This window comes from Hipposideros armiger, unplaced genomic scaffold (genome assembly GCF_001890085.2).
Source record: "Hipposideros armiger isolate ML-2016 unplaced genomic scaffold, ASM189008v1 scaffold_233, whole genome shotgun sequence".
NCBI classification, from domain to species: Eukaryota; Metazoa; Chordata; class Mammalia; order Chiroptera; family Hipposideridae; genus Hipposideros; species Hipposideros armiger.
In genome coordinates, this window is record NW_017731583.1 from 1,083,301 (window position 1) to 1,111,299 (window position 27,999).

The 27,999-nt window shown below is 40.4% G+C and overlaps 2 protein-coding genes across 4 annotated transcripts in view; both read right to left on the reverse strand.

The window, feature by feature from the left end:
- Positions 1-15,601, reverse strand: part of LTN1 (listerin E3 ubiquitin protein ligase 1) — a 52,710-nt gene extending 37,109 nt beyond the window's left edge. The window contains exons 1-6 of the mRNA XM_019654975.1: positions 15,496-15,601; positions 11,098-11,301; positions 10,020-10,118; positions 9,288-9,518; positions 6,939-6,991; positions 6,306-6,486 (exon numbers count right to left, since the gene is read on the reverse strand). Of these exons, the coding sequence (XP_019510520.1) occupies positions 6,306-6,486; positions 6,939-6,991; positions 9,288-9,518; positions 10,020-10,118; positions 11,098-11,301; positions 15,496-15,537 (810 nt within the window). The 5' untranslated portion in view covers positions 15,538-15,601. The remainder of the gene's footprint in view (positions 1-6,305; positions 6,487-6,938; positions 6,992-9,287; positions 9,519-10,019; positions 10,119-11,097; positions 11,302-15,495) is intronic.
- A 3,260-nt stretch (positions 15,602-18,861) lies between these two features.
- RWDD2B (RWD domain containing 2B) lies at positions 18,862-27,946 on the reverse strand. 3 transcript variants are annotated; one of them, XM_019654968.1, is made up of 7 exons: positions 27,771-27,946; positions 23,438-23,677; positions 22,926-23,095; positions 20,553-20,779; positions 20,401-20,468; positions 19,917-20,279; positions 18,863-19,329 (listed from the first exon to the last, which is right to left on the reverse strand). In XM_019654968.1, the coding sequence occupies exons 4-7, from the start codon at positions 20,757-20,759 to the stop codon at positions 19,095-19,097; spliced, it is 873 nt and encodes a 290-aa protein (XP_019510513.1). In that variant the 5' UTR covers positions 20,760-20,779; positions 22,926-23,095; positions 23,438-23,677; positions 27,771-27,946; the 3' UTR covers positions 18,863-19,094. The 3 variants fall into 3 exon arrangements, with proteins under 3 accessions (XP_019510511.1, XP_019510513.1, XP_019510512.1); XM_019654967.1 differs by lacking the exon at positions 23,438-23,677; XM_019654966.1 differs by lacking the exons at positions 22,926-23,095; positions 23,438-23,677 and having other exon boundaries at positions 18,862-19,329.
- Positions 27,947-27,999: the final 53 nt, after the last annotated feature.

Here is a 27,999-nt window from a genome sequence, read left to right on the forward strand (position 1 = left end):
AAACGAAGACTAAAAAGGAAATCTTGAACCTTATGAAATACAACCACCATCATATTTAACATTGAGAGTCTACAACTATTTCCATTTAAGTCAGGAACAAGAAAATGACGCCTGCTATCATCACCTCTTCTACTCAACATAGTATTTTTTTTTTTTTTTTTAGCTGAGCCATCCGGCCACCTGTTGGCAGCTCAGCAGCAGCTCAGCTCGGACCAGGAATCGAACCGGCGACCCTGTTGCTCAGAGCTTGCACTCTTGAGGGAGCTCTTAATCAACTGAGCCACTCGGCCAGCCCCAACATGGTACTAGATGACCTAATTAACATAAAGAGACAAGCGGGAAAAAAAAACTGGAAAGTAACCCAAATAACTATCTTTTTATAATTATAACTAATATGTAAATTAATTACATAACTAATATATAATATATAACTAATATATAAATTATATAAATATAACTAATTATAATTGTAGGAAAATAACAGGCTATGAAAAAATGTTCAAAAACATCAAAATCGAAAGACCAACTATTAAAACTAACAGGAGTTTGGAAGACTTGGTGGATTTAAAATTAACACACAAAAGCACAGTATTTCAATAAAAAAGTAGAAACAAAGTAGAAAATGTAATCAAAAAAGAAAACCCACTTCACAGTGACAAAAACCATAAAAATATGTTCAGTATGGAACACATTACACAATGTTATTCTAGGATGCAAAGTACCTAAAATAGCCCTAACAATTTTTAAAAAGAACAAAGTTGGAGAGTTTCAAGACTTATTATAAAACAACAATAATCGAGACTGTAGCACTGCTGCAGGGATAAATGGAACAGAATAAAAAGTCCAAAATTAAAATCCCACATAGATGGTCAACTGAATTTTCACAAAGGTGCCAGAATAAAGACAGGATAGTCTCGCAACAAATGGACACCTATATTTAAAAAAAAAAAAAAAATTTACTTGACTCTCACCTTAATGCCATACACAAAAATTAACTCTAAATGAACCTAACCTATAAAACTTTTAGAGTAAAATATAGACATACTTTGCAACTTTAAGGTAGGCAAAGATTTCTTAGATTAAGAAGACATCAAAAGCAGGAACTATAAAAGAGAAAAAATGAACAGCATAGGGAATAGAGTCAATGGAACTGTAACAACTATATATGATGTCAGAGGGATAGTAGATTGGGGGAGGGGGGTTATCACTTTGTGAAGGGTGTAAATGTCTAACTATTACATTGTTTTGTACACCTGAAACTAATAACAACAAAAAAATTAAACAGAAAAAAAAATGATTAATTGGACTTTATCAAAATTAAAACACCTACTCTAGAAAAACCATTAACAAAAAGGAAAAGGCAAGCTATAGACTGGAAAAAATAAACATTCATGATACTTTATCTGACAAAATACTTGTATCCAGAATAAATAAAGCACATTCACAACTCAAAATATAAAAATCAAAACCCCAATTTAAAAATAGGCAAAAAGAGGGGACGGCCCAGTGGCTCAGTTGGTTAAGAGCTTGCTCAAGAGTATGAGTTTGCTCGGGGTCGCCAGTTCGATTCCTCGCCCAAGATGAGCTGCCACCAGGTGGCAGGATGGCTCAGCTAAAAAAAAAAAGACCCAGATGTTATTATTGGATTTTAAAGCAGCTATTATAACTATATTATGTTAAGGAAAATATAACAACAATGAATGAAAAAAAATAGGAAACAGATACATTTGTCCCAATCTATAAAATGTGAACCTTAATGTAAATTATGGACTCTGGATGATAATGATGTGTCAATGTAGGGTCAACAGTTGTAACAAATGTACTACTCTGGTGAAGGAATTTTGATAATGGGGGAATCTATCCACATGGGGGCAAGGGCAGAAGGTATATGGGGAATCTTTGTACCTTTCCTTAATTTTGCTGTGAACCTAACACTGCTCTAAAAAAAAAGAAAAAAAAAAAAGAAAAAAAAATCTTTAAAATGATAGGAACTTTCATCAAAGAAATAGAAAATACAAAAATCCATGTAGAGATTTAATAAAAAATACAATATTAAATTAAAAATGAGCAAAAGGTCTGAATAGACACCTCTAGAAAGAAGATCTATAAATGGCTAATAAGCACATTAGAAGATGTTCAACATCATTTGCCATCAAGGAAATGCAAAAATGAAAACCACAATGAAAAATTTCTATATCAGAGGTCAGTAAACATTTTCTTTAAAAAGAGAAAGAATAAATATATTTTAGGCTTTCCAAGCCATATCATATGGTCTCTGTTGCAACTACTTAGCTCTGCTTTCTTAGCACAAAAGCAGCCACACACAATACAAAAAAAAAAAAAACAATTTATAGAGACAGGTGTGCTAGATTTTGACCCATGAGCTGTAGTTTGCCAATCTCTGATTCCACACCCATGAGGGTGACTTAAAATGACTGACAATATCTAAGTGAAGATATGGAGCAACTAGGGCCGGCCGAGTGGCGCGATGGTTAAGAACTCGCTTGGGATGCCAGAGGGCCCCGGTTCAGATCCCACATATGAGGGCCAGTGACACTGGTCTGTTCCCCTTCCCCCAATTCCCCAGCACTGTTCCCATCCCCCCAATTCCCCAATAAAAATCTTTAAAAAAAAAAAAAAAAGATATGGAGCAACTAAAAATCTCACACATTTCTAATGAGAGTATAAATCAGTGCAACCACTTTGGAAAACATTTTGGCAGCTTCCTGTAAATTTAACACATGCTTACTATCCATCAACTCCTCTCCCTACCCAAGGAAAACGAAAACATGTCCATACAAAGCCAATATGAAACTAAGCAATAACAAGGAATGGACTACTGATACAAGTAACAACAATGAAGGAATCTTAAAAATATTATGCCGAGCAAAAGACGCCAGACATAGAATAATACACAGCTCCATTTCAATGAGAACCTAGAACAGACAAATCTAATCTGTAGTGACAGAATGCAGATCGACAGTTGCCCAAGATAAGGGGGAGAATGACTAGCAAGGTCACAAGGAATCCACTTTTGGGTGAAAAAAAAATCTTATACATCTTGATTGGAGTGGTTATGTGGGTATATGCATGAAGATGAATGTACATATATGTCAAACTTACCAAACTGCATGCTTAAAATGGCTACGTTTTAATATGTGTAAATTATACCTCAATGAAGTTGGTTTAAAAAATATTCTAGGATATTTTTTAAATACCTGAATAAATTGATAGGACAGGTTCATCATAACATCGGGTTCAATAACAGAAGGACAGCAAGATTCCCCAAAACATTCAGTGCAACCTCAATCGAAATTCCAGTTAGAAATTTTTGAGGAATTCAATAAATTTACTGAAATTTATATGGAAGAATAAAATTCTAAAACAATTTCATCAATCTTAAAGATGGTGACTAAAAAAAGAGACCCACCTGAGCAGTTACTAGGAAATACCATGTCATATTAACAGTAGCACTGGCATAAGAAAAAACAAAGACCAATGGATGACAAGACAGTTTAAAGAAAAACTTATGAACACATGGGAACTTAATATGCGAAACGGCAGCACAGATACATAGGGAAAGAATGAAGGGTTTACAGGTATGTTAGGAAAAGTGGCTTACTCTACATGAAAGAAATGTAACTAGATCTCTAGTTAGCACCATAAAAAAGGTGGATTATTGATGGATTAAAGGCTTCATGAGAAAGCTAAAACTATACAAAAAGATATAACTGTTAAAAAAGATATAACTATTAAAAATGTAAGAATATCTTTGTGGCTTAAAAGCGGGAAAGGCCTCATAAGGCAAAATCAGTGGCTTTGATTACATCAAAGTGAAGATTTCTTTGTAACAGAGGACACATGAATGGTAACAGAATGGGAGATTATTTGAAATGTCTAAAAACAAAAGGACTAATATTTAGAATATACAAGAAACTCTAGTAAAATAAAAGAGAACTCTAGTGGCCGGCCGAGTGGCGCGTTGGTTAAGAGCTGGCTTGGGACGCCAGCTCTGAGCAGCAGGCCCCGGTTCGGATCCCATATATGAGAGCCAGTGACACTGCCTTTTACAGCTAAGATGGTGAACAACAGCTCGACCTGGAGTTGGGCTGCCATGAGTCGCCGGCGACGGCGTAGGCTGCAGCCCCTGCTGCAGTGCGTTGCTATGGGCTACCGTGAGTGGCCAGCAGCCAGAGCAAGCGGCTGGCAGCCGGTGTGAGCTGCCAAGAGCCGCTGTGAGCGGCTGTCAGGTGGCCAGTGACCGATCTGCCTCACCCGGGAAGAGCACAATGATACTATCAACATGGGCCAGTGAAGCGACGTCCTCCACAACTAGACTGAAGAACACAAGGACAGCGACTTGTCTGTTCCCCTTCCCGATTCCCCAGCACTGTTCCCCTCCCCCAATTCCCCAATAAAATCTTTAAAAAAAGAACTCTAATAGAAAACAAAGAAAGATATGAACAAGCAGATTACAGAAGAAACACAAAAATCTAAAAAGCTTATAAAGAGATGCTAAAAGTCACTTAGCAGAGTAACTCATATTAAAAAGAGAGGTCAATTGAACACCTATTAGACTGACAAAAATTGGGAAGCTGAACGATGCCTGGTCCTGGCTAGAACAGAAGGCTATACAGGATTCACCGCACTGAGGGCTGAGTGTAGAATAACAGCCATTCAGGCGGGCAATCTGGCACTACTTCAGAAAATTAGGTATGTATGCATATACTCTTTGACTCAGCAATTCAGAAATTGAGAGAATAGAAAAAGAAATTCTCACGGATCTGAGAATACATGAAAGATGATGTTCATCGCTTCATTAATTGTGAGGTCAGGAGTGGCAGGCAATCGGCGTGTCGCTCACTGGGGGAAAGAGCTGGTAAAATGGGAGGGATGCAAACTTCTGAACACTACACACCAGTTAGACGCCATGGACCAGGCGTACATATAGGAACATGACGGATTTAAAGTATTTTAGTAGATTAAAAAAAAAGTACTAAAAAAAAGCAATAAATGAAATGAAATATAACACAATACCACTTATTGTGAATTAAAAGCCAGAAAGCTGTGACATGCCTAACAGAGAAAATACATGTTAGGTAAGCTTCATTCAGACATGAGTTCTAGTGGTTATTGTCCATGAGTTCAATCAATGTTAATGAATCAACAATATACGAAGTCGGACAATTAAGTTTGAGAACTTGTTGCAACGATATTGTTGACCTTTTTTGATATCAGAGGGATTATTCATTATGAGTTTGTACCAACTGGACAAACAGTGAACCAAGTTTACTATTTGGAAGTGCTGAAAAGGCTTCGTGAAAAAGTTAGATGACCTTAACTTTTCACCAGCAATTCATGGCTCTTACATCATGACAATGCACCAGCTCACACGGCACTGTCTGTGAGGGAGTTTTTAGACAGTAAACAAATAACTGTATTGGAACACCCTCCCTACTCACCTGATCTGGTCCCTAATGACTACTTTCTTTACCCAAAGATAAAGGAAATATTGAAAGGAAGACATTTTGATGACATTCAGGACATCAAGTTTAATTCGATGACAGCTCTGATGGCCATTCCAGTAAAAGAGTTCCACAATTGCTTTGAAGGGTGGACTAGGCACTGGCGTTGGTGCATAGCTTCCCAAGGAAGAGTACTTCAAAGGTGACCATAGTGATATTCAGCAATGAGGTATGTAGCACTTTTTCTAGGATGAGTTTGCGAACTTAATTGTCTGACCTCGTATATTTTAAAAAGTATCTTTAAACAGCTCCCCAAAACAAGGTTATGTATTAACCAAGTGACAAAAAATTCTATGACCGAACACTTGCAGGAACCTAAGCCTGTATTTTCCCTCTCCTGATAGCAATGCTTCAATATTCACTAATTCAGTGTTTGTGGGGACTCTAGGGAACATAATTATCATGAGTAACAAGGATCGACTATACATACAAAAGGATATGCATTAGGACATTTAGAATAGGTACATAGTAGAGGTGAAGAATGGAGGGGGAGATAAGAGACAAAAGGGAAAAAATAAATACATTAAATGAGAAAAGCCTTGCACACATTAGCAATTTTAAGGTGCCATGAATGGAGTATGATAATCCAACTCTAACTCTGAAGTCCAAATAACGAAATAAAAAAGTGAAAATACAGTAACATTCTGGTAAGAGAGGCAACTCAGTCCTATGGCAAAGATGTAGTTGTAGAGTTTTAAACATAAACAATAAACATAACTAACAAGGTTAGGGGAAAAAAGGAATTACAGAAATGTCTTAAGATAAAAAAGATAAAGATACCTGAGGTATACTGTGTTTTCCATACTTCCAAAATTTATTCTGTGATAAAAGAGACTTAAATTTCTCCTCCAGAGAATCAATCTCATTATCAGGCAAGAGGCAAAGCAATTTCTTTAACGCCAATAAGGAACAAGTCACAACCCGAAAGAATTTAGCTTCTCTCTCTTCCTCTGGAACAGCTCTTAATGCGAAAAGAAAATAAATATGTATAAGGATTGAGAATAAGCCAAACTATGTATCTGGCACTTCTACTTGTAAAAGAACCAAATACGTTTTATAGCTCCCAGATAATTCAATTTAAAATAGCAAGACAGCTTGCAAGTGGAAGCAGATAAAACAGCAGCAGGCATGTAGCCCATATAAAATATTTTCATTTCCACATTTAGAATCCCCTTTTTATTTATTTTTTATTTTACTTATTTGTTTTTTTACATCAGATGGGTAATATGCCGATGTCGTAACAAGGTTTGTGGGAGGCACATCTCACAGGCAAGCATGAACACCCAATCATCACACTTATGAACTACAAAAGGATTGTAGAATCCCCTTTTCAGAAATGTCACATGGAAATTATCATCTTATTACCTATGAGTGAAACAAATCCTTAACATGAGTTACAGAGATACAACTTACTGTGGGTCACTGAGTGTATCGGGTGTTTCTTTTATAAGATGATCCTGCAGCACCTACAGAGAGGGAGAAATCCCATAGCCTTGAGGTTTTATTGAATTGTCAATGGTGATCAGACAGAGCGTAAACGTCATCTTACCTAAAAGTTTTTACCTCTTTTCCACAAAAGTAGCAAAATTAAATAGCAAAACTAAACAGTTTGAACTTTACCTACTTTTTTTTCCCTATCAATCGCCAAGGTTGGCTGCTGTTAGGGTTAGAAGGATAGGGTGCTTCTTTGAAACACCTCCAGTTGCCATCAGGAGGAATTTCCCCCTAAATACTCCTGGCCTCTCGCTTCTCCATTCCTCTTGCATCCAGCAGAAGCGGATGGAATATCCGATCAGTAATTTTGGGAAAGAAAGAGGCTTTGCTTTGCTCTCCCCTCTTTTTGAGCACTTCCCTTCTCACAGAGAACACACACTATGTTCTGCTCCATCACAGAACATCTAAGATTCCACTTGAAATGTTGGGTAAGTCTGCCTACTTCTGGGTATGGTACTCGGGAGCCCAATATTCTACTATCGACATTTCCAGCAAAAACTAACATTTATTGAACTTTTCCACATGCCAGATATTGCTTTGAGCACATGTCATGCATTAATTAAATTAACCCTCATAACTACTCAATGACGTATTTTATTGAGTACTTTATCATTCCCACTTTAATAGATGAGGAAATGGAGGCACGGAAACTGCCAAGGTCACACACCTAACTAATGGAAGAGTGGGACTGCAACTCAACGGTATGACCCAGAGCCCAAGTACTTATAGACAAGTATAATATACTGTCAATAATTCTGGTATGTTGATCTGCATTTACCTAACTCCTCTCTAATAAACTGATTTTGTACTTGGAAAAGTTCCAACACAGTATCTATAATGAACTGTGACATAGAAAACTAAGGGGAAAACACCATGGAGGAAATAATCTACATGTGCAATGACCAGTAATCCATCCATAACAAAGCCAAGAACAAAAAAATCCAAACCAACAAAACTGTCAACAGCCAAACTAGTCATCTCAAAATCCATTTTCTAAAACTCTTAGTGTCCAAACTCATGACATTTCACTGTTTGAGAATATGATTAAAGCTACAAATCCTCTCCTTAGACCAAGCTTGGTACACCTGAGACATGAAGAATGGCAAAACCTAGAACCTAAATGGGGACCTGGAATGCGTAAGTGTGGGGGTGTGGGAGAGGGGCTGGGTGAAGAGGTCAGATCATGAAGATCCCTATAGTCCCAGATAGAAGATCTGGACTTGTAAATATAAAGGGAAACCGCAGCAAGGTTGACTGACTGACAAGAGGGAGGGGGGAAAGGAGGGGCAGGCAGAGGGAGGATGTTTAAATAGGATTATACACAGGGTGCTATGGAAACACAGGAGTACTAAACCAGGGAATGAATGCAAGCATCAAGTTTTTTAAATCCTCAATTCCCCCCTCACTCACAGTCCATCTACTTTTATTTCTTCATATAACACTAAGAAGCTTGGTCATCTGGTTTTTCCAGTCCATATATTAGGAATAGCAAAAAAGAAGGAAGAAATGAGGAAGACAGTATTAGATACAAATAAAGCTGAAAGCCACAAAAGTTATGGCTGATATCAGTCTGGTAAAAGTGTTGACCAAGTGTTGAAGAAAATTTCATTATCTGTTAATGGGAGTATAGAATTGTAAGGCCTTTGGAAGGGCAATTTATCAATATGTATAAAAATTTTAAATGTTCTTATCCTTTGACCCAACATATGGTGACTGTCACTCCCCTCCCCCAACAGGGTATGAAGAGATCTATTCAAGAATGTTCACTAAAGCAGTGATTGTAATAATAAAAAAAATAAATAAAAAGTAAACAAAATTGGGGGAAAATCCCAAATCTATATTTTAAAAAGATAAATAAACTGCTGTACATCCATACAAAGGAATACCAGAGAACAAAAGAGTGAAGTAGATCTGCATATATGGAAATACGGGCCAAAAATAAGTTTAGACTTAATTTGTGGATTTTGTTTTAGATTATATACTATAAAGCATATATCTAAAATTTTGATATGCTAAATTACGATTTATAAATTAAAGATGGAAAATTTAAATAATTTAGAAAGATCCAACCCAACATGTTAATCATACTAAAAATGCAAAATCAGCAATTGTGTTCAACACTATTTTAAAAAGACAATCTTCCACTGAAAATATTTCACATACTTATTCCCTCACAATGCCACGTGAAAGAGCTGTCATTGTAATATGCCTTATATCCCTTAAATACTCAAGAAAAAAAATAGATGCAGAACAGTTCCCATAACTTACACTTATAACTTCGTCCTTACAAAACGCTATGGCTTCAGGCTGCTTGCTGGGAGGGAAGGCGGCTTCAAAGGCATCTTTTGCTGCAGATGCAGCGGGTGCATAAGCATCACACTGGGCCATTAACCAATAGCCCATTAAGCTTTTTAAATAAGGAGCCAAGTGTTTCTTCACTTTAAGGATAAGTTTTTCAAAAGCTTGCTGTGTGGCCTCTCGAACCCTGCGGTCATGATCCTATTGGAAGTATAATACAGTTTAAAATAGATCTAGCCCATAAAAACAAACACAGACATTTCTAGATATGCTATGATGACCAATGAATAAGAGTTCGGCTATGCAGAGCTAAACTAAAATCAATAACTATGTGAAATAATTGATTAATGTTTCCTTTGTCCCTTCTCCCTATGAGATAAGAACAATTCTCTGCAAGATAGATCAATGCTAGGCCTTGAACAATTAAACAATTCATTCTCATTCTTCTGCAGCAAATATACAAAGAAATTAAATTGCCAAAATTTATTATGACTGGAAAGCATCTGCATGATTCTGACCTAATTTTTGAAAACACAGACTCCCTGTATACTTTATACAACCCAACATGATCCAATCTGCATAACAATACTGGCATAACATTTCATAACCCTCACCAAAAATAACATATAAATAGGATAGTCCCCATGACTTCAACCAAAAAATATGTAACAGAAATAAGCTGGTAAAGTCTTAACTACTTACAAGTGAAATTTTGCAGAAAATTCTTGGCCAGTATGGAAGCACTCCTTTTACAATTTCTGTGTCTCTCTCTGTACACATGGTTCCAAACTCCTGCATAGCCTAAAAGTAAATTCACATTGTTAAGGATCAACAGCCATAGCATTGGCTATTGATTATATTTACTCTGTTCTAGAAGCTTAGTCTATTTTATGCAATGAGAGAACACATTGTTTCTGTTTGTGCCACATGCGACTAATTTGAACTTCCTTTACAGGCCAGTATGGTAGAAGCTTTACAGATGTTTTAAAAAGATAAAACATAGATAAACAGGGACAGCGGAGTGGCTTAGTTGGTTAAGAGTTGGCTTAAGAGTGCGAGCTCTAAGCAACAGGGCCGCCAGTTCGATTCCCACATGGGCCAGTGATGCTGTGCCCGAGCTGAGCTGTCGCTTAGCTGCCAACAGGTGACAGGATGGCTCCGCTGGTGTAACAAGATTGCCTGTTCGATGGTGGGTTATGCCCACCCGCAACTAAGACTGAACTCGGCATCTTGAGCTGAGATGCTGCCCAGATGGCTCAGTGGATTGGGTGTGTGCTCTTAACAACAAGGCTGCTGGTTCAACTCCTGCATGGGATGTGGCTACCCCCACCTGCAACTAAGACTGAACGCAGCACCTTGAGCTTAGAGGCCACGAGCTGCAGATGGGCAGCCAGATGGCGACTGGCACCCTCCACAAAAAAGATTGAAGAACAACAACTTGGCTGTTCCCCTCCCCCAATACCCTAATAAAATCTTAAAAAAAAACAAAAAACCTATACAAACAAAAAGTCCTATTTAAAATTATAGTGTCAAATTACACTCTCTAATGGGAAAAATCTATAGCGCCAGAAACTCAAAGTGGTTCAAAAAAATGCAGAGCAACAAACTAACTTATAACATAGGAGATAAAGTAAGCTTAAGTCTACGTGTTAGAAAAATGTACAATTGTAAAAGAAATCATTAATGATGAGTCACTTTTCTTTACATAAAATATGCCAATGACACTTTGTTTTAACAAAAGGATTATCTTGATCATTTTTATGAAAACAATAAAACTTGCTTTTAATTTTGTTGTGACATCTTTCTTAGAAAGCTTCCGTAGCACCATTCGGAAATCAGAATCGACAAGACTGTCTATTTCTTCAGCTCCTTGAATAGCAGGAACATAGCCCAGGTCGCTCTGAAATTTTCCAAAACCAATAAATCCAGGCACGGTTCCCTGTTCTTTGGCAAGAAGTTCTGCAGCTCGACCACTGTTTGAAGGCTGATAAGAAAGTAGGGGGGAAAAAGTCAGAGTCCTGGAAAAATTTAACTTTGAGTTCTTTAGAGTAATTCCTTAATAATTCCCACAGTGGAACAAGCTTCTACTTGAGGACTGCTTTTTCTTAGCCTAAGATGTCATATACTGCAATGTTCCCCTAAGATGAATGTTTCTGCCACCAAGAACTTATCAATGATCCTAGGAGCTATTTCCTGCTTTCCTAAAAATCAGAAAAATATTTTTTTAAGCTGGATACAATCCATTAGTGGCTCATGATATCAATTTAATGGGTCGTGACAGTACTTTAAAAAAATAAAATATTTAAGATCAGAGAATGCATCATGCATGCATGAGAAGCTTAAGCACTGTTTTATAAATATTATTATTTCAAAATTTATATAGTGTATATTCACTCATATGTGTAGTGTGTAATGATATAAAATTAACTCATAAGCGGACTATGTCTTTTCATTCATCCATCCATTCAATAAATATTTACTATGCAACGACCATAGGATAAGTCTAATGATAGCTCTGCTTCTAGACTAGGAGTTAAGTTCCTTGTGGGCAGACACACTCATTGCCACATACTCAAAGCCTAGCCTAACCTCTTTGGCCTAAAATGGTTACAAATTACTTTATTATGGACATAAAGATCGATACAATGGTCAGGATATAAGATATATTCTTTTATTTTGAACCATACATAGTCAGTGGTTTGTTTGACTGATACACAATATAGTAGTAGCCTCCTAGCACGAAACATTAAAAGATTAGTTGCGACAGAGAAAGAAAATATTTGAACTGTTGAAAGAAATTAATATATCATCATCTAAGAGGAAAATGTCTCAGTTCGATGTCCTGGATGACATTACAACCCATCGCAACTCATCAGTTTCTTATATCTCTGTAAGTATGCTATGAGTGACCTGAAAACGATGGCGTGAATTACATTTTTGCAAAACAGTAGCATCGAAGACTAATTTCAAAACAGGTTCTCTATTTTTAAATTTTATTAAAATAAACATTATTCAATTTGTCTTTTTCAATAATGATACATGAACAAAGAAAGTTAGTGAATTACAATACAATTCTGAAAACTAAATATGATGACATTTGGCCATCAGAATTTTATCTATAATTCCATTTGTAAACAACTTTATTATGAAACAGAATAATGAAATAGTATGAACAACTAATTATTGCTAAAAGCTAAAGAAGTCAAGGCTGAATTCTAAACTGGCCTGAATTACCAGAGCTGACAGTAGTAACTCGGTGCAGAGGAAAACATATCAGATTTCCAGTTTCCAATTTAAAAGTAACAAATTATTTTTAAACATACTAATTGTATCTTTTATTCAATGTCTACTTCAAATTTAAAATATAGTTACTGTTGCTTACTACTTACTCTACTGTAGATTGTTTATGCCTACAGTTCAAAAATGAACCTTGATTCTATTTCTGGCAGTTAATTTTCTTATACTACTCCTACTCCATTTGTTTATTATGCCTGTCTTACAGAGGTATTTGAGGTGGCAACCTTGTGTCGACAGTTTAAAGATCTTTCATCATCCAGCCTCCTTCTTCAGTCTTCTGCTACTCTTTTTTCCCCTTGTCCCACAATTCCTCTTCCCCGCTACCAATTTTGCTGCCACTGTTTCTGTTTCAATCCCAAATTGAATTCAAGGTTCCCTGAATATGCGTTGCCCTTTCACAATTTGGTCTTTGTATACTCTTTTCTCTTCACCCAAAAACATTGCCTTCCATTTCATTGCCTGACAAACTCCTACTCATCCTTCAAACCCCACTCATGTTTTCAACATTTGCTTCCCCCTCTCAAGTCAATCCCCATTCTTTTCTGTTTTCCCACTTTCTTTCTACTCATACCTCTATCATAATTCATTAACATATTATAATTATTTGCTAACTTACCTGTCTCTATCATCAAGAAAAGGAGACATTTGTCTATCACCTTTGTGTATATGGCATTCAGGATTCAAAGTATCCTGCTGAATCAATGACAACCACTCAAATACTAACTCTGCAACTTCCTGGCTACTTAGGCAAATTAATTTCTCTAAGCCTCAATACCATCATCTTTATGAGGTAATTGTAGCTAAATGATTACTTGGGTTGTTAAGATTAAACATAAGTTTTTAAACCACCATAGTAATAACTGATTCCAGCAAGAATCATCAAAGGATGCTAAAACCATTAGGTGAAAATCTGCGGGAGAGAACGGGATATTCCCAGTCTCAAACCACCACTCAACATATTATTTGGCAACAGTCAATGGAAAGATACCTTAACCAAGTGATTAAACAAATGCCACCAATAATGGGATAAACAGTGCCCCTGGTTTGTGAGGCAATGAGGGACACATCACCTATGAAGCATTCCTGTCAAAAATTGTTCAACCTGAATTTAACCATAAGGAACAATTAGACAAATCAACTGGCCTAGACTGTTGCAAATTGTCCATGTCATAAAAGAACCACCCCCCTTTCCAGGAGCAGAGGAGGGGGAGAAAGCACTGAGAAACTCTCAAGATCTAAATAACTAAATGGAATGAGTGATCCCTGACAGGATTGTGGATGTTTTTTAAAATCTATATCTTAAAAAAAAAAAAAAAAGTTACAGAGAACATTGAGATGATTATAGAAATCTGAATATCTGAATACAATTCTGTATATTATTAGCTACTAGTATTACACTGAAGTTAAATATTTTGTGTGTTACAATTGCTCACGGTTATGTAGAAGAATGGCATTCTTTCTAGAATATACATGCAGAAGTAAAACGTTGAGAAAATTTTTTAAATAAAAATTTAAATGAGAATGCAAGTCAAGCACTTACTTAGCATAATACTGGCAAAAGGTAAGCCACTATTATTGTTGTTGGTATTATCTTCCAAAAAAGATTGACAGATCTAAGAAAATGTGGACTGATATCACTAGAACTGGATCAGAAACAGGAAAAAGCATCCTCATTAAATGGGGCTGTGCTATAACAAACCTAGTACCATAAAAAATATTATAACATCCCTAATCGTGTAGGTTTAACCCTCTGTCGAGCAAAACTGATTTCACAGATTGTTTTGAATTTCTGTTGATGTTTATACTGAATTTATGTAATAAACATACCTTGTTTTTACTTTGTGGCACATTAAAATTTCATTGTGAATAAATAATAAGCACGCTTACACGTTATTTTCATTCATTTTCAATTTAAATAAATAAATGTCATATGCGCATCTAGTAGATGCATTGCACCTGACCGAGGGTTAATCCACTTTTGGGTCTTCTTTAAAAAGGTATGTAGTGAGCCGTTATATGCCAGTTCCTGGTCCAGGCTCTGAATCTATCAGCAGCAGATAAAAACATCTGCCTTTGTAACAACTATATCCTAGTGAAGCAAGACAGTTAATGAAGCGAGGCAGTCAATCACACAGTGTGTTAGAAGTCACAAGTGCCACGAAGTAAAAGAAATCCGAAAAGGAGAATAGGAAGTAGGGGAGGGCTCCAATTTAAAGGAGGGAGATCACGAGAGACCTCACCGAGGTGCCTTGGCAAAACGGGGACTCGCCTAACAGAAGAGCGTGGGGGCGCCTGGCGGGCAAGGTCAGGGCTCGGTGAGGGGGCAGTGCGGCGGGACGAAGCGACCGAGGAGGGAGTGGAGGATGGGGCTGGAGACGGAAGGAGGCGAGGGGCACACCGCACACCATCGATGCCACCACCGTAAGGGCTTTGACCTTTACCCCAAGGGGCGTGGGGAGCCACCGTGGGTTCGTGAGCAAGAGGGACATGATCCCAACTATCAGGCACAGCAGGCTCACTCTGCTCCCCACCCGACTCCCTGCTCCCAAGGCCACCGTCTCTGCCCCGGTGGCGTAACCTTCCAGTTGAAATGGACACTTAACCATTTCTTAATGAAAACAGCGTGCATGTGTGCGGGCGGGGAGGCGGGAGTGTGCTCAGATGGGGGACAGCTCTGGCACGGACCACCTTGTCTCGTACAACTGCCCAGTGTGCTGGGAGAGAGCCCACCCCGCAGAGGGGGGCGCGCACAACAGCGAGGTCACACTCAACGCGCAGGCACACGCCTCCCCGCAGCCGCGCTGCACACACCGGCGCGCGGGGCCGAGCGCGCCGCTGCGAGGCGAGGACTCCCGGGTCGTCGGGGCCAGCTCGCACTCACCCTCAGGTTCCCCTTGGTCCGCTGCTTGTTCTTCCCGCCCATGGTCGCAGCCCCAGCCGAACTCTCTGCCCGCAGTCCCAGTTGACACCGCGGGCCACAACTTCCGGCCCTCCTCGCCGGAAGTGGGCTCCCTGGAACAATTTCCCCCGGCCCTCCCCCTTCCGCCACCCACCCCGCCTACCTGCCGCCCCACGTCTGCTCCCGCCTCATAACGCGTCCTTAACTATTGGCCAGCGTAGACGTCACAATTAGAGCCACGCCTGAGTGACATCATCGCTGTCCAATAGGAAACCAAGCACCGGATTCACAGCGCCAAATCCTTCCTTCCTCGCTTTCCTGGAGCGAGGTTTGTCCCCATTTCTGCGGGTAGGAGATTGGCACGTGTCGTTTTCACACAAGAGTTGCATTGTGATGATGTGGCAGTGACTGGAGTGAGATAGGAAAATGTTAGACCTTTTAAAATGCAATCAGCATCATCTGGTCGGTTACAAGCGCAGGCTGTCAGGCCCACTTCAGGACTGTTAAATCAGATTCTGCATTTTTAACACGAATCCCTGGCCTTGTTAAAATTTGAGAAGTAGTGCTTTAGGCAATATTCTCTCTAAATCCTCTTCTCCCTCCTTCCCCCCCCCCATATTATTTATGTGTTCCCGTGCAGTTTTTAGGAAAAAGGGTAATGTGGCGGTCTTAAAATTTGAAACATACAGTTCTCGTACTTATTTTCTTATTTCTCAGAATCACACTAGAGTAACATAAGCACATGTTGCTGGTTATTGTCTTTCATGTCCACACACCCTTTTATAGTCAACTCCGTGATACTGAGGTGCTGCAAACTTTCTCCTTTATTCAATTGACTTCCTGTTTGATTCCATAAACAGGGGTGACTAGTCCTGCTAAAAGTAATACGTGCATCATCATCTGGCCTCTTTGGTGGGGGATGTCATCCCAATCTGGAAGTAACTGGGGTAGTCAGAAACTCTAGACTAACAGCTGGTTGTGTGGTGGCAACAGAGGAAGCCCTGGCATTTCCAGGGCAACTTACATGCAATGGGGACGTGGGCAGCAGGGTGGGAATCTGAGGAGGTACATAAGATTCCGATCCAGTATAGTCACTGCTGTAAATACCATTCTGATTCTTATTTGTGTTCAACTGCCTTCACATTTAAGACGTATCCACATTGCCTTGTTTGTTCTACTTTACTGAATAACACGTATATACTGTACTTACTGATTCATTTAGTGATAGGCACACTGGTTGCCTCCAACTTTTTACTAAGATAAGCAATGCATTGTGTCTCTCCCAACCCCCAATCCCATTCCTCTAACCAAATCTGACTCTTCAAGGAATACCCAACACATAGTACCAACTTATGTGCTAACAATTAGTAATTACTTAATAAGCACTTTTCGAACTGATTTATGGAGGGCCTCAAAAACTAGGTAGTGTGTTTATTGACTCGAGGTCAATTTGCTGAAACTAAATTTACAGAAAGCCATTTCCAGAATATAAAAAAAAAAGTCAAAATCCAATTTGCCAAAAATGAATTCTCTAAATTACAAATTGGATGAATTGTTGAGGACTGTTAAAAAGTTTGAGCTGTGCTCATACCTCAGCCTTCTGTGAGGGGAGCCCAGGGGCAGGGGCAGAACATACGTATATAAAAATAGAGATGAACCATAAGCTCCATTTAAGAAAGACTTCACCTATTTGTATCAACTGGCTGGAGTAGATGCAAAACTAAATCTTTGAAAAAATCTATTTGGGGGCTACGCCCACCCACAACTAAGATTGAACTCGGCACCTTGAGCTGAGCGGCCACAAACTGCCCACAGGCGGCCGGATGGCAACTGGACTTGGAGCTGAGCTAGCTGCGCCCTCCACTAAGACTGAAGGACAGGCAACTTGTCTGGTCCCCTTCCCCAATTTCCCAACACTGTTCCCCTTCCACAAATCCCCAATAAAATCTTAAAAAAAAAATCTATCTGGCAAACTAGCTTTCACCAGCTAGTAACAGGGACAGAAATATACATAAAACTTGTTTTATTTCATAATAAGCTGTCTAGAGATAGGCAGGGGCTGGTGTTGGATCAGAAACTCAACATGGGGATTGGCATCTCTGTGGTTCTCTTGGCCCGTCCTTCCCTCATGGTTGAAAGGACTGCTGCAGCTCCAGCCATCTCCTTGGTATTATGGCACAAAATGGGGAGGAGAGGTGCCCTAGCTGCAACTATCATTTTAATCAGGAAACCAAATGTTTTCCAAACATCCCCTAGCCACAGCAGTGTCCTAAAGCCACCTTAGTTGCAAGAGAGACTGGGAAAATGAGTATTTAGCTTTTCCAGGTTCTTCAGTGAAGGCAGGTAAAGGCAGAGGGGAGTGGGAATGGATGACAAGTTGTACCACCACCACTATCTAACTCAAGTCAAATTAATTTCTCTTTCAAAATGGGTGGTTTATGTCAAGAAATTTCTGGGATGGCCAAGTGGCGCGTTGGTTAAGAACTGGCTTGGGATGCCGGAGGGCCCTGGTTCAGATCCCACATATGAGGGCCAGTGACACTGCCCTCTACAGCTAAGATGCTGAACAACAGCTCGACCTGCAGCTGGGCTGCCGTGGGTCACCAGCGACGGCGTGGCCTGCAGTCCCCTGCTGCAGTGGGTTGCCATAAGCTACCGTGTGTAGCTGACAGCCAGCGTGAGCAGCAAGCAGCCACCATGAGCGGCCGTCTAGAAGCCGGCAACTGATCTGCCTTGCCCGGGAAGAGCGCAATGATGGTGCCAACTTGGGCCAGTGAAGCAACGTCCTCCACAACTAGACTGAAGAACAAAACAACAGCAACTTGTCTGTTCCCCTTCCCCCGATTTCCCAGTAAAATCTTTAAAAAAATAAAGAAATTTCTGGGCCGGCCGAGTGGCGCGATGGTGAAGGACTCGCTTGGGATGCCAGAGGGCCCCGGTTCGGATCCCACATATGAGGGCCAGTGACACTGCCCTCTACAGCTAAGATGCTGAGCAACAGCTCGACCTGGAGCTGGGCTGCCGGGAGTCACCGGCGACGGCATGGGCTGCAGCCCCTGTGGCAGTGGGTTGCCATGGGCTACCGTGTGTAGCCAGCAGCCAGCGTGAGCGGCCAGCAGCCGCAGTGAGCGGTCGTCCAGAGGCCGGCGACTGATCTGCCTCGCCAGAGAAGAGCGCGATGATGGTGCCAACTTGGGCCAATGAGGCGACATCCTCCACAACTAGATTGAGGAACGAAACCACAGCAACTTGTCTGTTCCCCTTCCCCCAGTTCCCCAGCACTGTTCCTATCCCCCTAATTCACCAATAAAAATTAAAAAAAATCTTTAAAAAAAAAGAAATTTCTGTCAACAATTTTAAGATTATAATTTAAAATTCAGTCCTGTTTTCAATAATGACATATTTTTAACAGATGCATTTCAGCCATACTACTTTTTCTCCACCCGTCACCCCCCAAACCCCCACCCCAACATTCTAGAATGGGACTAAAGTAAAATTACTTAATCTTTCAAGAAAGAGTGAGGGGGAAAAAAATCAAAGGCCCACAGTGACAAAATACTTTCAACTACTCCGCTGTTCAGTCATTGTCCTTCCACACCAAAGAGCATCTGGAAAACATCCCCACATCCCTTGGCATTTAAAAACTGATACAGCTGACCAAAGTCCATGTGGTTTCCTCTGGCTCCATTAACACTGAACACTTTTTCTTCAAAAGCTGGAAATTTTCTTTGTTTTTCCATTTCATCATTTGCACTATCAAAAGGAATATCTTCTCGATGGCGAATCAAAATTCTCTTCCAGTTTAATTTTCTGAGTCTGAAAAAAAATTTTTCAAAGTAGAAATTTTGAAACTATTATGCATTCTAGAACACTGAAAATAGAGGTTACAAAACTGGTTTATTCATGCCTTTTCCTTGAAGTGAAGAAATCTACTTTTATCTCACAGGGATTCATTTTAATTCAATACAATTCTGGTCATAATCCCATCCCCAAACTCATGCATTATCATTGCCTCCTATCAGCTTTTTCAAAATGTGGAAACTGCTGAATCTCAAACTCCCAAAGGGACTTCTCAAAAATTCATTTAGGATATCAGTAGAGAAGTGAGATTAGAAATTCCCTTGTTTCACAGGGTATACACAGCTTACAGCATCACTGATGAGGGAAAAATTCGTTTCATGGAAATGGAGGGGCTTGATGCAACATCTATTTACAGCACGTCTCCTGTGTGCGCTGTCAGGTGAGGCAAGTGATGCTGACCATATGTGGGTTCTATTCTACCCAATGACTTGACACTGAATCCTCACAAGATACAACCCCAGGGAGATACTATTTGTACAGCTCTAGTATCTGGTTTAGCACTAAAACTATTGACACAGCATACAAAATTCATGAAAGCAAACCTTGACCAGAATTCTTCACAAGTACTTTGTGGACCTTCCACGCAAACGACGCCAGGTTTCCCGGGCATGCTGAACCCAGATAGGGAAAGCTCCTTCGCCCACTCTAGAATATCCTTTCTTTTGCATTTGTTGTAGATGTGATGGCTGTAGATCCAGAGTCTCGTGAGAATGAGATCGGCTGGCTGGGCTGTACTTCCTGGAGCGGGGGAAGGGGTGGTGTCTCTGCTGACATAACCGGCGGCATGTTCTCTAACCCAGTCTGTGGCGTTCAATACACAGACATCTCCGAGACAATTCTTTTGCAGGTATGTGGTCAGATCTGTGTTCAGCTGAGTCTGCTGGGATCTACTTAATAATACTGATCTGGTGGAAAAGATACAGGATAAAAAAATTCAATCAGTTTTCTTGGAATGGAAAACAAACTCAATTGCTTTTTTCTCAGATAAATTTTGACCTCTAAAGTTAGCCAATTTCTGTAACATACCTGACAGTAATTTCAGGCAGAACTGCAGGATATTTAAAGGGAAGAATACAGGCCAGAGAAAACATCCCCTGATCAAAAAAGAAGAAAAATGCCCTAAGCGCTGTTTTAAATCTTGACAGGTTTCAATTCTTCCAAAAGCAAAATTTAATTACCATTGCTTCCTCAGATATGTCCAGGTTCATATTGATAGTAAAGTAAACTTTTGAAGATCGCCCCTCCATTGTCCTCTTTTCAATACAATCTTTCAGTTCTGCTAAAGCCAGCTGGTCATTCACTATGAGCTCATTCTCACCGGGGAACATACTGGCTAGCAGGTCTAATTCTGAGAGCTGGGCCTCAGCCTGTTCAATCTGAAGCATTTTTGGATATCTGTAAATTTCTAAGGAGGTAAGAATAAGAGAGATAGTTTACATATGCTGGGAGAACTCAATATATTAATATGGGTACTTATTGAAAATGTATTTGATTTCCTTATAAAATGTGAAATTTAATCAGAGTATTTTTCCCCATTATTGTACTTTGTAATGTGTTGTAATATGTATGTAATAGATGTTATATGTTAAAGATCCAAAATGTGAGACAATCCAGTGAGAGCAATAAAACTCTAATAACCAGGTACCAAATTCCTATCTCTCTCGATAGTCGATCTGGCATCTTGACCTACCACAATGAGCAAATTCATTGAAGAAGTCTAATTATGTAGTCAAAAGCCATATCAGTGATATCACCAGGAGAGGGGCTTTGACTACTTACCTTGGAAACCTAGAATTAACAGAATAAGAGAGCTTAGTTATATGGAAGGTTAATTTTTCCCCCTAACTTAATATTAAGCTTATTAGTTTTTTAAAAAGCAGAAGAATGTGAAGAGAAAAAATAAAGGCTGCTAATTATCCCACAGCTCAAGTAACATTGTTTTAAAAGGTACAAGGTTAGAAAATTCAAACAGGAGAAGAAAATTTTAAAATAAAGATATAGTTTCCTGTGGATACTCTCTTCCCCTACCTTTCTAAGTCACCAACCCAAGGCAAAGAGTTTTTCATGTTTCATAATCAAATGTAAGCATTATGCATAAATATATATGGAAAATATATGCTGGTATAATGTGTAAATATATGTAGACAGTGAGATATGTAAACATAATGAAAATGTATTCAAAGGGGATCATAGATACATATCTTTTTTTCCCCACTCTAACTCTTTTTCCCTCCGACTATACTTTGGAGACGTATTCACTGTCAGCACATAGCGATCTATCTCCTCTTTCTGGTGGTTGGCTGTCACACTTATCATGTAGATTTCTCATAATTTATTTCATTCTTTACCTTGGACATTTGGGTTGCTTCCATATTTTTGCTATTTGAACAATTCTGTAATAGATGTTCTTTTTATATACACAGTTTGGTGAATACTGTATAGTCAAGAATAAGTCTGCAGAGGTGGCTTGTTAGAACCACAGGCACAACATTTTAAATTTTGGTAGATGCTGCCAAGTGCCTTCCAGAAAGTTGCCATATAGAAGTTCAAAATTTGTACATACCGTATTTGCCGGCGTATAAGACGATTTTTTGGCCCTGAAAAATATGCCTCCAAGTGGGGGGTCGTCTTATACGCCAGGTACACTTCAGANTAAGACGATTTTTTGGCCCTGAAAAATATGCCTCCAAGTGGGGGGTCGTCTTATACGCCAGGTACACTTCAGATAGACTGCCCATATAACAAACTCTGTATTTTGAGTAGAAATGTTAGGGGGTCGTCTTATACGCCCAGTCGTCTTATGTGCTGGCAAATACGGTAGTTCCCTCCTTTAAAAAAAAAATCTTAATACCTAGTCTTTTAATGGTGTTTTGTGTCTATGTGTGCCATTCAAACAGGGTTTTAGGGACATATGGAACTATAATGAAATATCTGACATTCATGTCATCAGAGTCCCAGAGGAGAAGAGAAAGAAGACAGAGCTGAAAAAGTACTTGAAAAAATAATGGCTGAAAACTTCCCAAATTTGTCAAAAAGCATAAACAGATTCAAGAAGCTGAACATATCTCAAACAGGATGAATCCAAAGAAATCCATATCAAGACACATCATAGTCAAACTTCTGTGATAACTAAAGACAAAGAAAAAATTGAGCAAGTGAGAAATGAACCTTACTTATAAGGGAAAACAATTCAAATACGAGGATATTTCTCATCAGAAACTACGGAGACCAGAGGAAGAGGCATAATATTTTTCAAGTGCTGAAAGTAAAGAACTATTGACCCAGAATACTATATTCAGTGAAAATATCCTTCAGGAATGAAGGAAAAATTAAGACATTCTAAGATAAATGAAACAACAGTTAACAGTTGGTAAAATGTGGGTAGAAAGAAGGGAAGCACTTTTACTGTTCAATTTGTATGCTTCTATGTCATTTGAAGTTTTGTGATTAGCCTGCAGTACTTCTAAATTCAGCACAAAACAGATGGGTTACGTTTCTGAAAAGAAAAAGTAGAGCTCAATCCCACTGCTATAAAAGAAAATATGGCTTACCGTCCCAAAGAGAATTTACTCTGTGAAATCAAACACCACTATTTAGGTTAATGGTGTCCTCATGAATTCTGTCTCATCTTTGGTAAGGTTTATCGATCAGCTACTATATGTGGAGCTTCATCCATCAATCCTTATTTAGTTTGAGGATCAGGGCATGTATCTAATAAGATCTAGAACAATGAAGACAAAAAGACTAGGTGTTAAATGCCCAGTACAGGTGTTATCACAGGGATTAGTTTACGGCATAACCAATGAAATGGGCCAGTAGGTAAGATCTGACAGAGGTGGCAGGATCTGAGTTGAGCCCTGAAGTAAGACAAGCGGAGTAGGAGGCATAGTAGGGAGAGAAAAGAAAGGTCTGTGAGGCAGGAGAGCACAGAAAAATAGCATCGGCCTGAACATGTCCCTTCCTCACTACCAAGGCCTAGTTCAGGGGCTCATGAGTTGGACCATTTTCTCTTGTGCTAGTTACTTTGTTTGTCCCCTAAACCCATTCTTGGCCCTTCTTTTACCTGCGCTGGATTCCTGACAGCTGATCTCCATGGCCTATAGCACCTGACTCATCTGCCTTTCTTGTGGTTGGGTTCAGCCAATGCTCTGGCAGGAAGCGGGAGGATGGGAGAAGCAAGCATCCACAGTATTTCTTCACTACTCTTCTCTGCTTTGGTGGGATTCTGAAATGGCTGTGACCCCTAAAGACCACGTCTTCCGCAGGCATTCCTTCTTCCTCAGCTCCAGCAGACCTTGCAGGCCTAGGGGTAGTCATAGTTGCTTTAAACCTGGCTATACCTCTGTAAATAACCCCTTTATTAAACAGACTCTTCAAAGTTTCAAAGTTGAGTGTGTGTGTGTGTGTGTTTCCTTCCAGAACCTTGCCTCCTCCTACCTGGACTCTGCCTCTAATGTTTGTCCATCAACTCACACGCTACCTCGTCATTATACTGACTGTATGCAGTAGCTAGTAGATGTACACTGACACCAGCAAGAGCGCCGCAACTATCTATCTAGAGCGCGGCAACTATCTATCTATTAGAAAAAAGTTCACATACTCTGTGACTGGGCAACAGTGTTGCAATCTGAGAGAAAGGAATGGTGATGCTAGATTCCCACAGGGGAAGGCAAGCTAGCTGACGACCCTGACAGCTACCCAGTGGAGTGCGTTTACCCCCATTCACCATCTGGCTGTTATAGTTTCACAGACTCAGAAGCACAAAATGCCAGCACACTGAGAGTAGACCCACTTCCCGGAAGCTGCCATGGATGACCCATTATCAAGCCCTCTAGGAACATGTCTCCCTCTTTAGTCAAGTTTTCTGTTTCATCCAATATGGTTGGGTCATTTCTTTATTATCTGAAAATGGTATTTGGTCAACAATTTAGCTAGTTCACTGTATGGTCCTTTTAAAGAGCAGAAGAAGTTCTACTGAAAAAGAAATGTGAATTACTCACAGGTGACAGATCATAGCTGCAGTGGACCCTGTCAAAAACTCGTCAAAGCCTATGGGAATGACGAAATGCGGTGGGGTGTTGAATTCATTAGGATAAACTGGACACGAATCAGGAAAATATGAGGCACTCTCACACACACTGAGCTGTCTCTACCAATCAGAGTCTAAACCAATGCCAACGCCACATCATCCCTAATGCCCGTGCGTTTTCAACTGATGTCCTTAAAACACTTTACCAGGGTGTCAATGCCACACTGGGGAAAAAAATTACACAAAACATTTTGTGTTTAAATAAGTTCTTGAAATGCTCATGAAACAAAGTTCAACAGGTTTCTTTAAGGTGACCATGGGTCATCCTATTATTCTGACTGATTTAGTATTTATCCTAGATTTAACTTATTGTCCCCATTTGGACAATAAATTATACAGGCACACTTTTTGTGGGTGGCTTCTCGGTCTTTATTGTTAGATCTCAATATACATCATGAATTTCTAAGAGGAGGGTTTAGTATGCGTAGCATCCCAAACCTATCTGACCCGGGAACATATTTTTCCCCCCGGACCTAATGATAGTAGCTCTTCTCTCCACAGGACAGATCAGGAATCCCTGTTTTGTCATCCAGCCACCCCAATTTAAGTAGTTTACATATTACCAAGGCTACCTATCATCTTCATTTTGAATCCTTTTCAAATAACTGTTAGAGCTATCCACTTCTCCCTCCTTTAAACACAATGTTTACTAGTGATTGCATGTCTACTATTTTCACTTGGCAAGTTAAGCATCAGCTGTGTTATTGAAAAAAAAATCTTCACCTGGCCAGCCGAGTGGCTCAGTTGGTTAAGAGCTTGCTCAAGAGTGAGAGCTCTGAGCAACAGGGTCACTGGTTCGATTCCCACATGGGCCAGTGAGCTGCACCTGAGCTGAGCTGCCAACAGGTGGCAGGATGGCTCAGCTGGGGAGAGCATGTGCTCCTAACAATAAGGTTGCCTGTTGGAGATGGTGGGCTATGTCCACCCACAACTAAAAGACTGAACTTGGCAACTTGAGCTGAGCGGTGCAACTGGACTTGGAGCTGAGCTAGCTGCACCCTCCACAACTAAGACTGAAGGACAACTTGGCTGTTCCCCTTCCCCAATTCCCCAACACTGTTCCCCTACCCCAAGTCCCCAATAAAATCTTTAAACAAAAATCTTCATAAATATTTAAAATTCCTGGATTTATTAAAATTTCAAAAATATCTTTTCTATTCTGTTTTGGAGTTGAGGAATCTAAGAAACAACTCATTGGATGGTTATTAAAGGAAATGAATTTACTTTTTTTTTTAAAATTGAGCAGTTTAAGTATGTACTCTGTTGCCAGACTGCCAAAGTGCCACTTAGCAATGGTGTGACCTTAGGCATACGGCTTAATTTCTCTGTGCCTCAGTCTTGCAATCTTTAAAATGGGAATGACAGGGTTGCTGTAAGGATTAAATGAGGATATATGGAAAGTGCATAAAACACTGCTTGGCAACAGAGAAAGTGCTATAAAAGTGCTTACTATTATTATTATTGGTCATTCATTAAGCCAATGTTTCTTGAGTACCTACTGTGTGTCAAGCATTGTCCTTGGCACTAAGATTATAACAATGAACAAAAGTACAAAAAAAAACCTCTGCTGTCATAGAGATTTAGTCTAGTGGAGGGAGACCATGACAACACAAAACAAATCTGTCCAGTGGATAACATTTATGGAGAAGACTGAGGAAGTTAAAGGGGATAGGGAGCAAGTGTGTGTGAAGGAGTAATTCAACTTTACATAGGGTGATCAAGGAAGGCCTATCCAGTAGGTCGACTGTAAGGAAGAGACTTGAAGGCACTGAACAAGAAAGCATGTGTTTATCTGGACAATGAGTTTCCACGCAAAAGGAACAGCTCATTCAAAGGCCCTGGGGCAAGAGGATGCTAGACCAGGTGCTGGTGCACACTAAGCCCAGGACAGGGTTTTAGGAGAGAGGTCAGAGAGGAAATGTGCAGCAGTTTATACAGGAACTCATAGGGCATTGCCAGGACTTTGGATTTTATCCTGATATGGAAGGCCACTGGCGGGCACTGACTTAGTTATGAAGAGCCCCACACCTGCTGCTGGAACAGTGCAGGTGAACAAGGATGAAGGCAGGAAGACTAAGTAGGTACTACAGTGCCTCCAGCAGAGATGACGGTGACTGGTGGTGGAGATGGTGAACAGCGTTCACATTCCAGACATATAGGAATTGTAGAGCCAACAGGATTTCTGATGAATTACATGTGATATGTAAGAATGAGTCCAAGGCTTTTTGAATCTGGAAGAATAGATTTGTCATTTATTTATATGGTGAAGGTGGCAGAAACCTGAAGCTTGGTTTTAGACATACTAATGCAGTTCCTATAAAGACACCTATTGAGCAGAGAAACCATGGGGTTTATGAGCGATCCCGATGGAGGTGTAATTTGGGAAGTAATCAACATTTACTTAAAGGCATGTCTGTTTAGTCACCTAGGCAGTTGGGAGAAGACATCATAGAGTTTGGAGATCTGGAAGATGAAATGGAACAAGCAGAGATGTTTGGGACCAAGCGACCATGGGGATGGGGGGATTGGAGGGGGGTGACAACTACGGGAGTATTGTCACAAGTAAACCATTTATTTGTCAAATTATTATTAAGATTTTATTGGAGAATTGGAGGAGGGGACCAGACAAGTTTCTGTCCTTTTGGTCTTCAGTCTAGTTGTGGAGGACGTTGCTTCACTGGCCCATGTTGGTATTATCATCGCGCACTTCCTGGGTGAGGCAGTTGCTCGCCAGCGGCTCACAAAAGCTCACGCCAGCTGCCAGCCAGCCACTCCCAGCAGCCCAGCTCCAGGTTGAGCTGTTGTTCACCATCTTAGCTGTAGAGGGCGCAGCATCACTGGCCCTCATGTGGGATCCGAACTGGGGTCCTGCTGCTCAGAGCTGGCGTCCCAAGCCAACTCTTAACTAACACACCACTCGGTAGGTCCTGTCAAATTATTTTTGTAGATGAGATCTTAGTCTAAGAAAACCCCTTTAAAAGAATTTTCTGACTCAAGATTTCCATGAATACTGTAAGAACAGAGTCAAAGGAGTTTCCTAAGCGGAATCGTTCTTTCTCTTTCCTCGACGGGCACAGGAGCGTTCGCACCTAACAACTGACTAGGTAGGCCGTGGAGGCGGAAAGGTGGTGGTGGGGATGGTGGAGGGGGGAATTGGGGGGGAACGGAATGCCTAAGCCCGTTCTAACCAATGAACGGTGTGCAGCGCCTGGGAAGACGGTGCCACTGCGACGCCAAGTTCCCAGAGCGAGATCAGGACTGCTGGCCGCGACCCTCCGTCTCTCCCACTGGTGGGCAGAAGACTCACCTCGAGCCATGGACCCCCTCGGTGCTGAAACCCCGGGTTTCCTGGCTGCGCGGACAGTTCAATTCTCATCCCCAGGGAGCCTCAGAATGTTAGTGGAGGAGCCGAGGCATCAAGACCGGTCCAGCCAGGCGGCCTGGGGCAGCGAGACTGCGCCTTCCCGACTGGGCGCATGCGCGCTGGCCCCGGAAACGCGGCCACGGCTGGTAGCCGGCGCTTGCGGCGGCCGAGT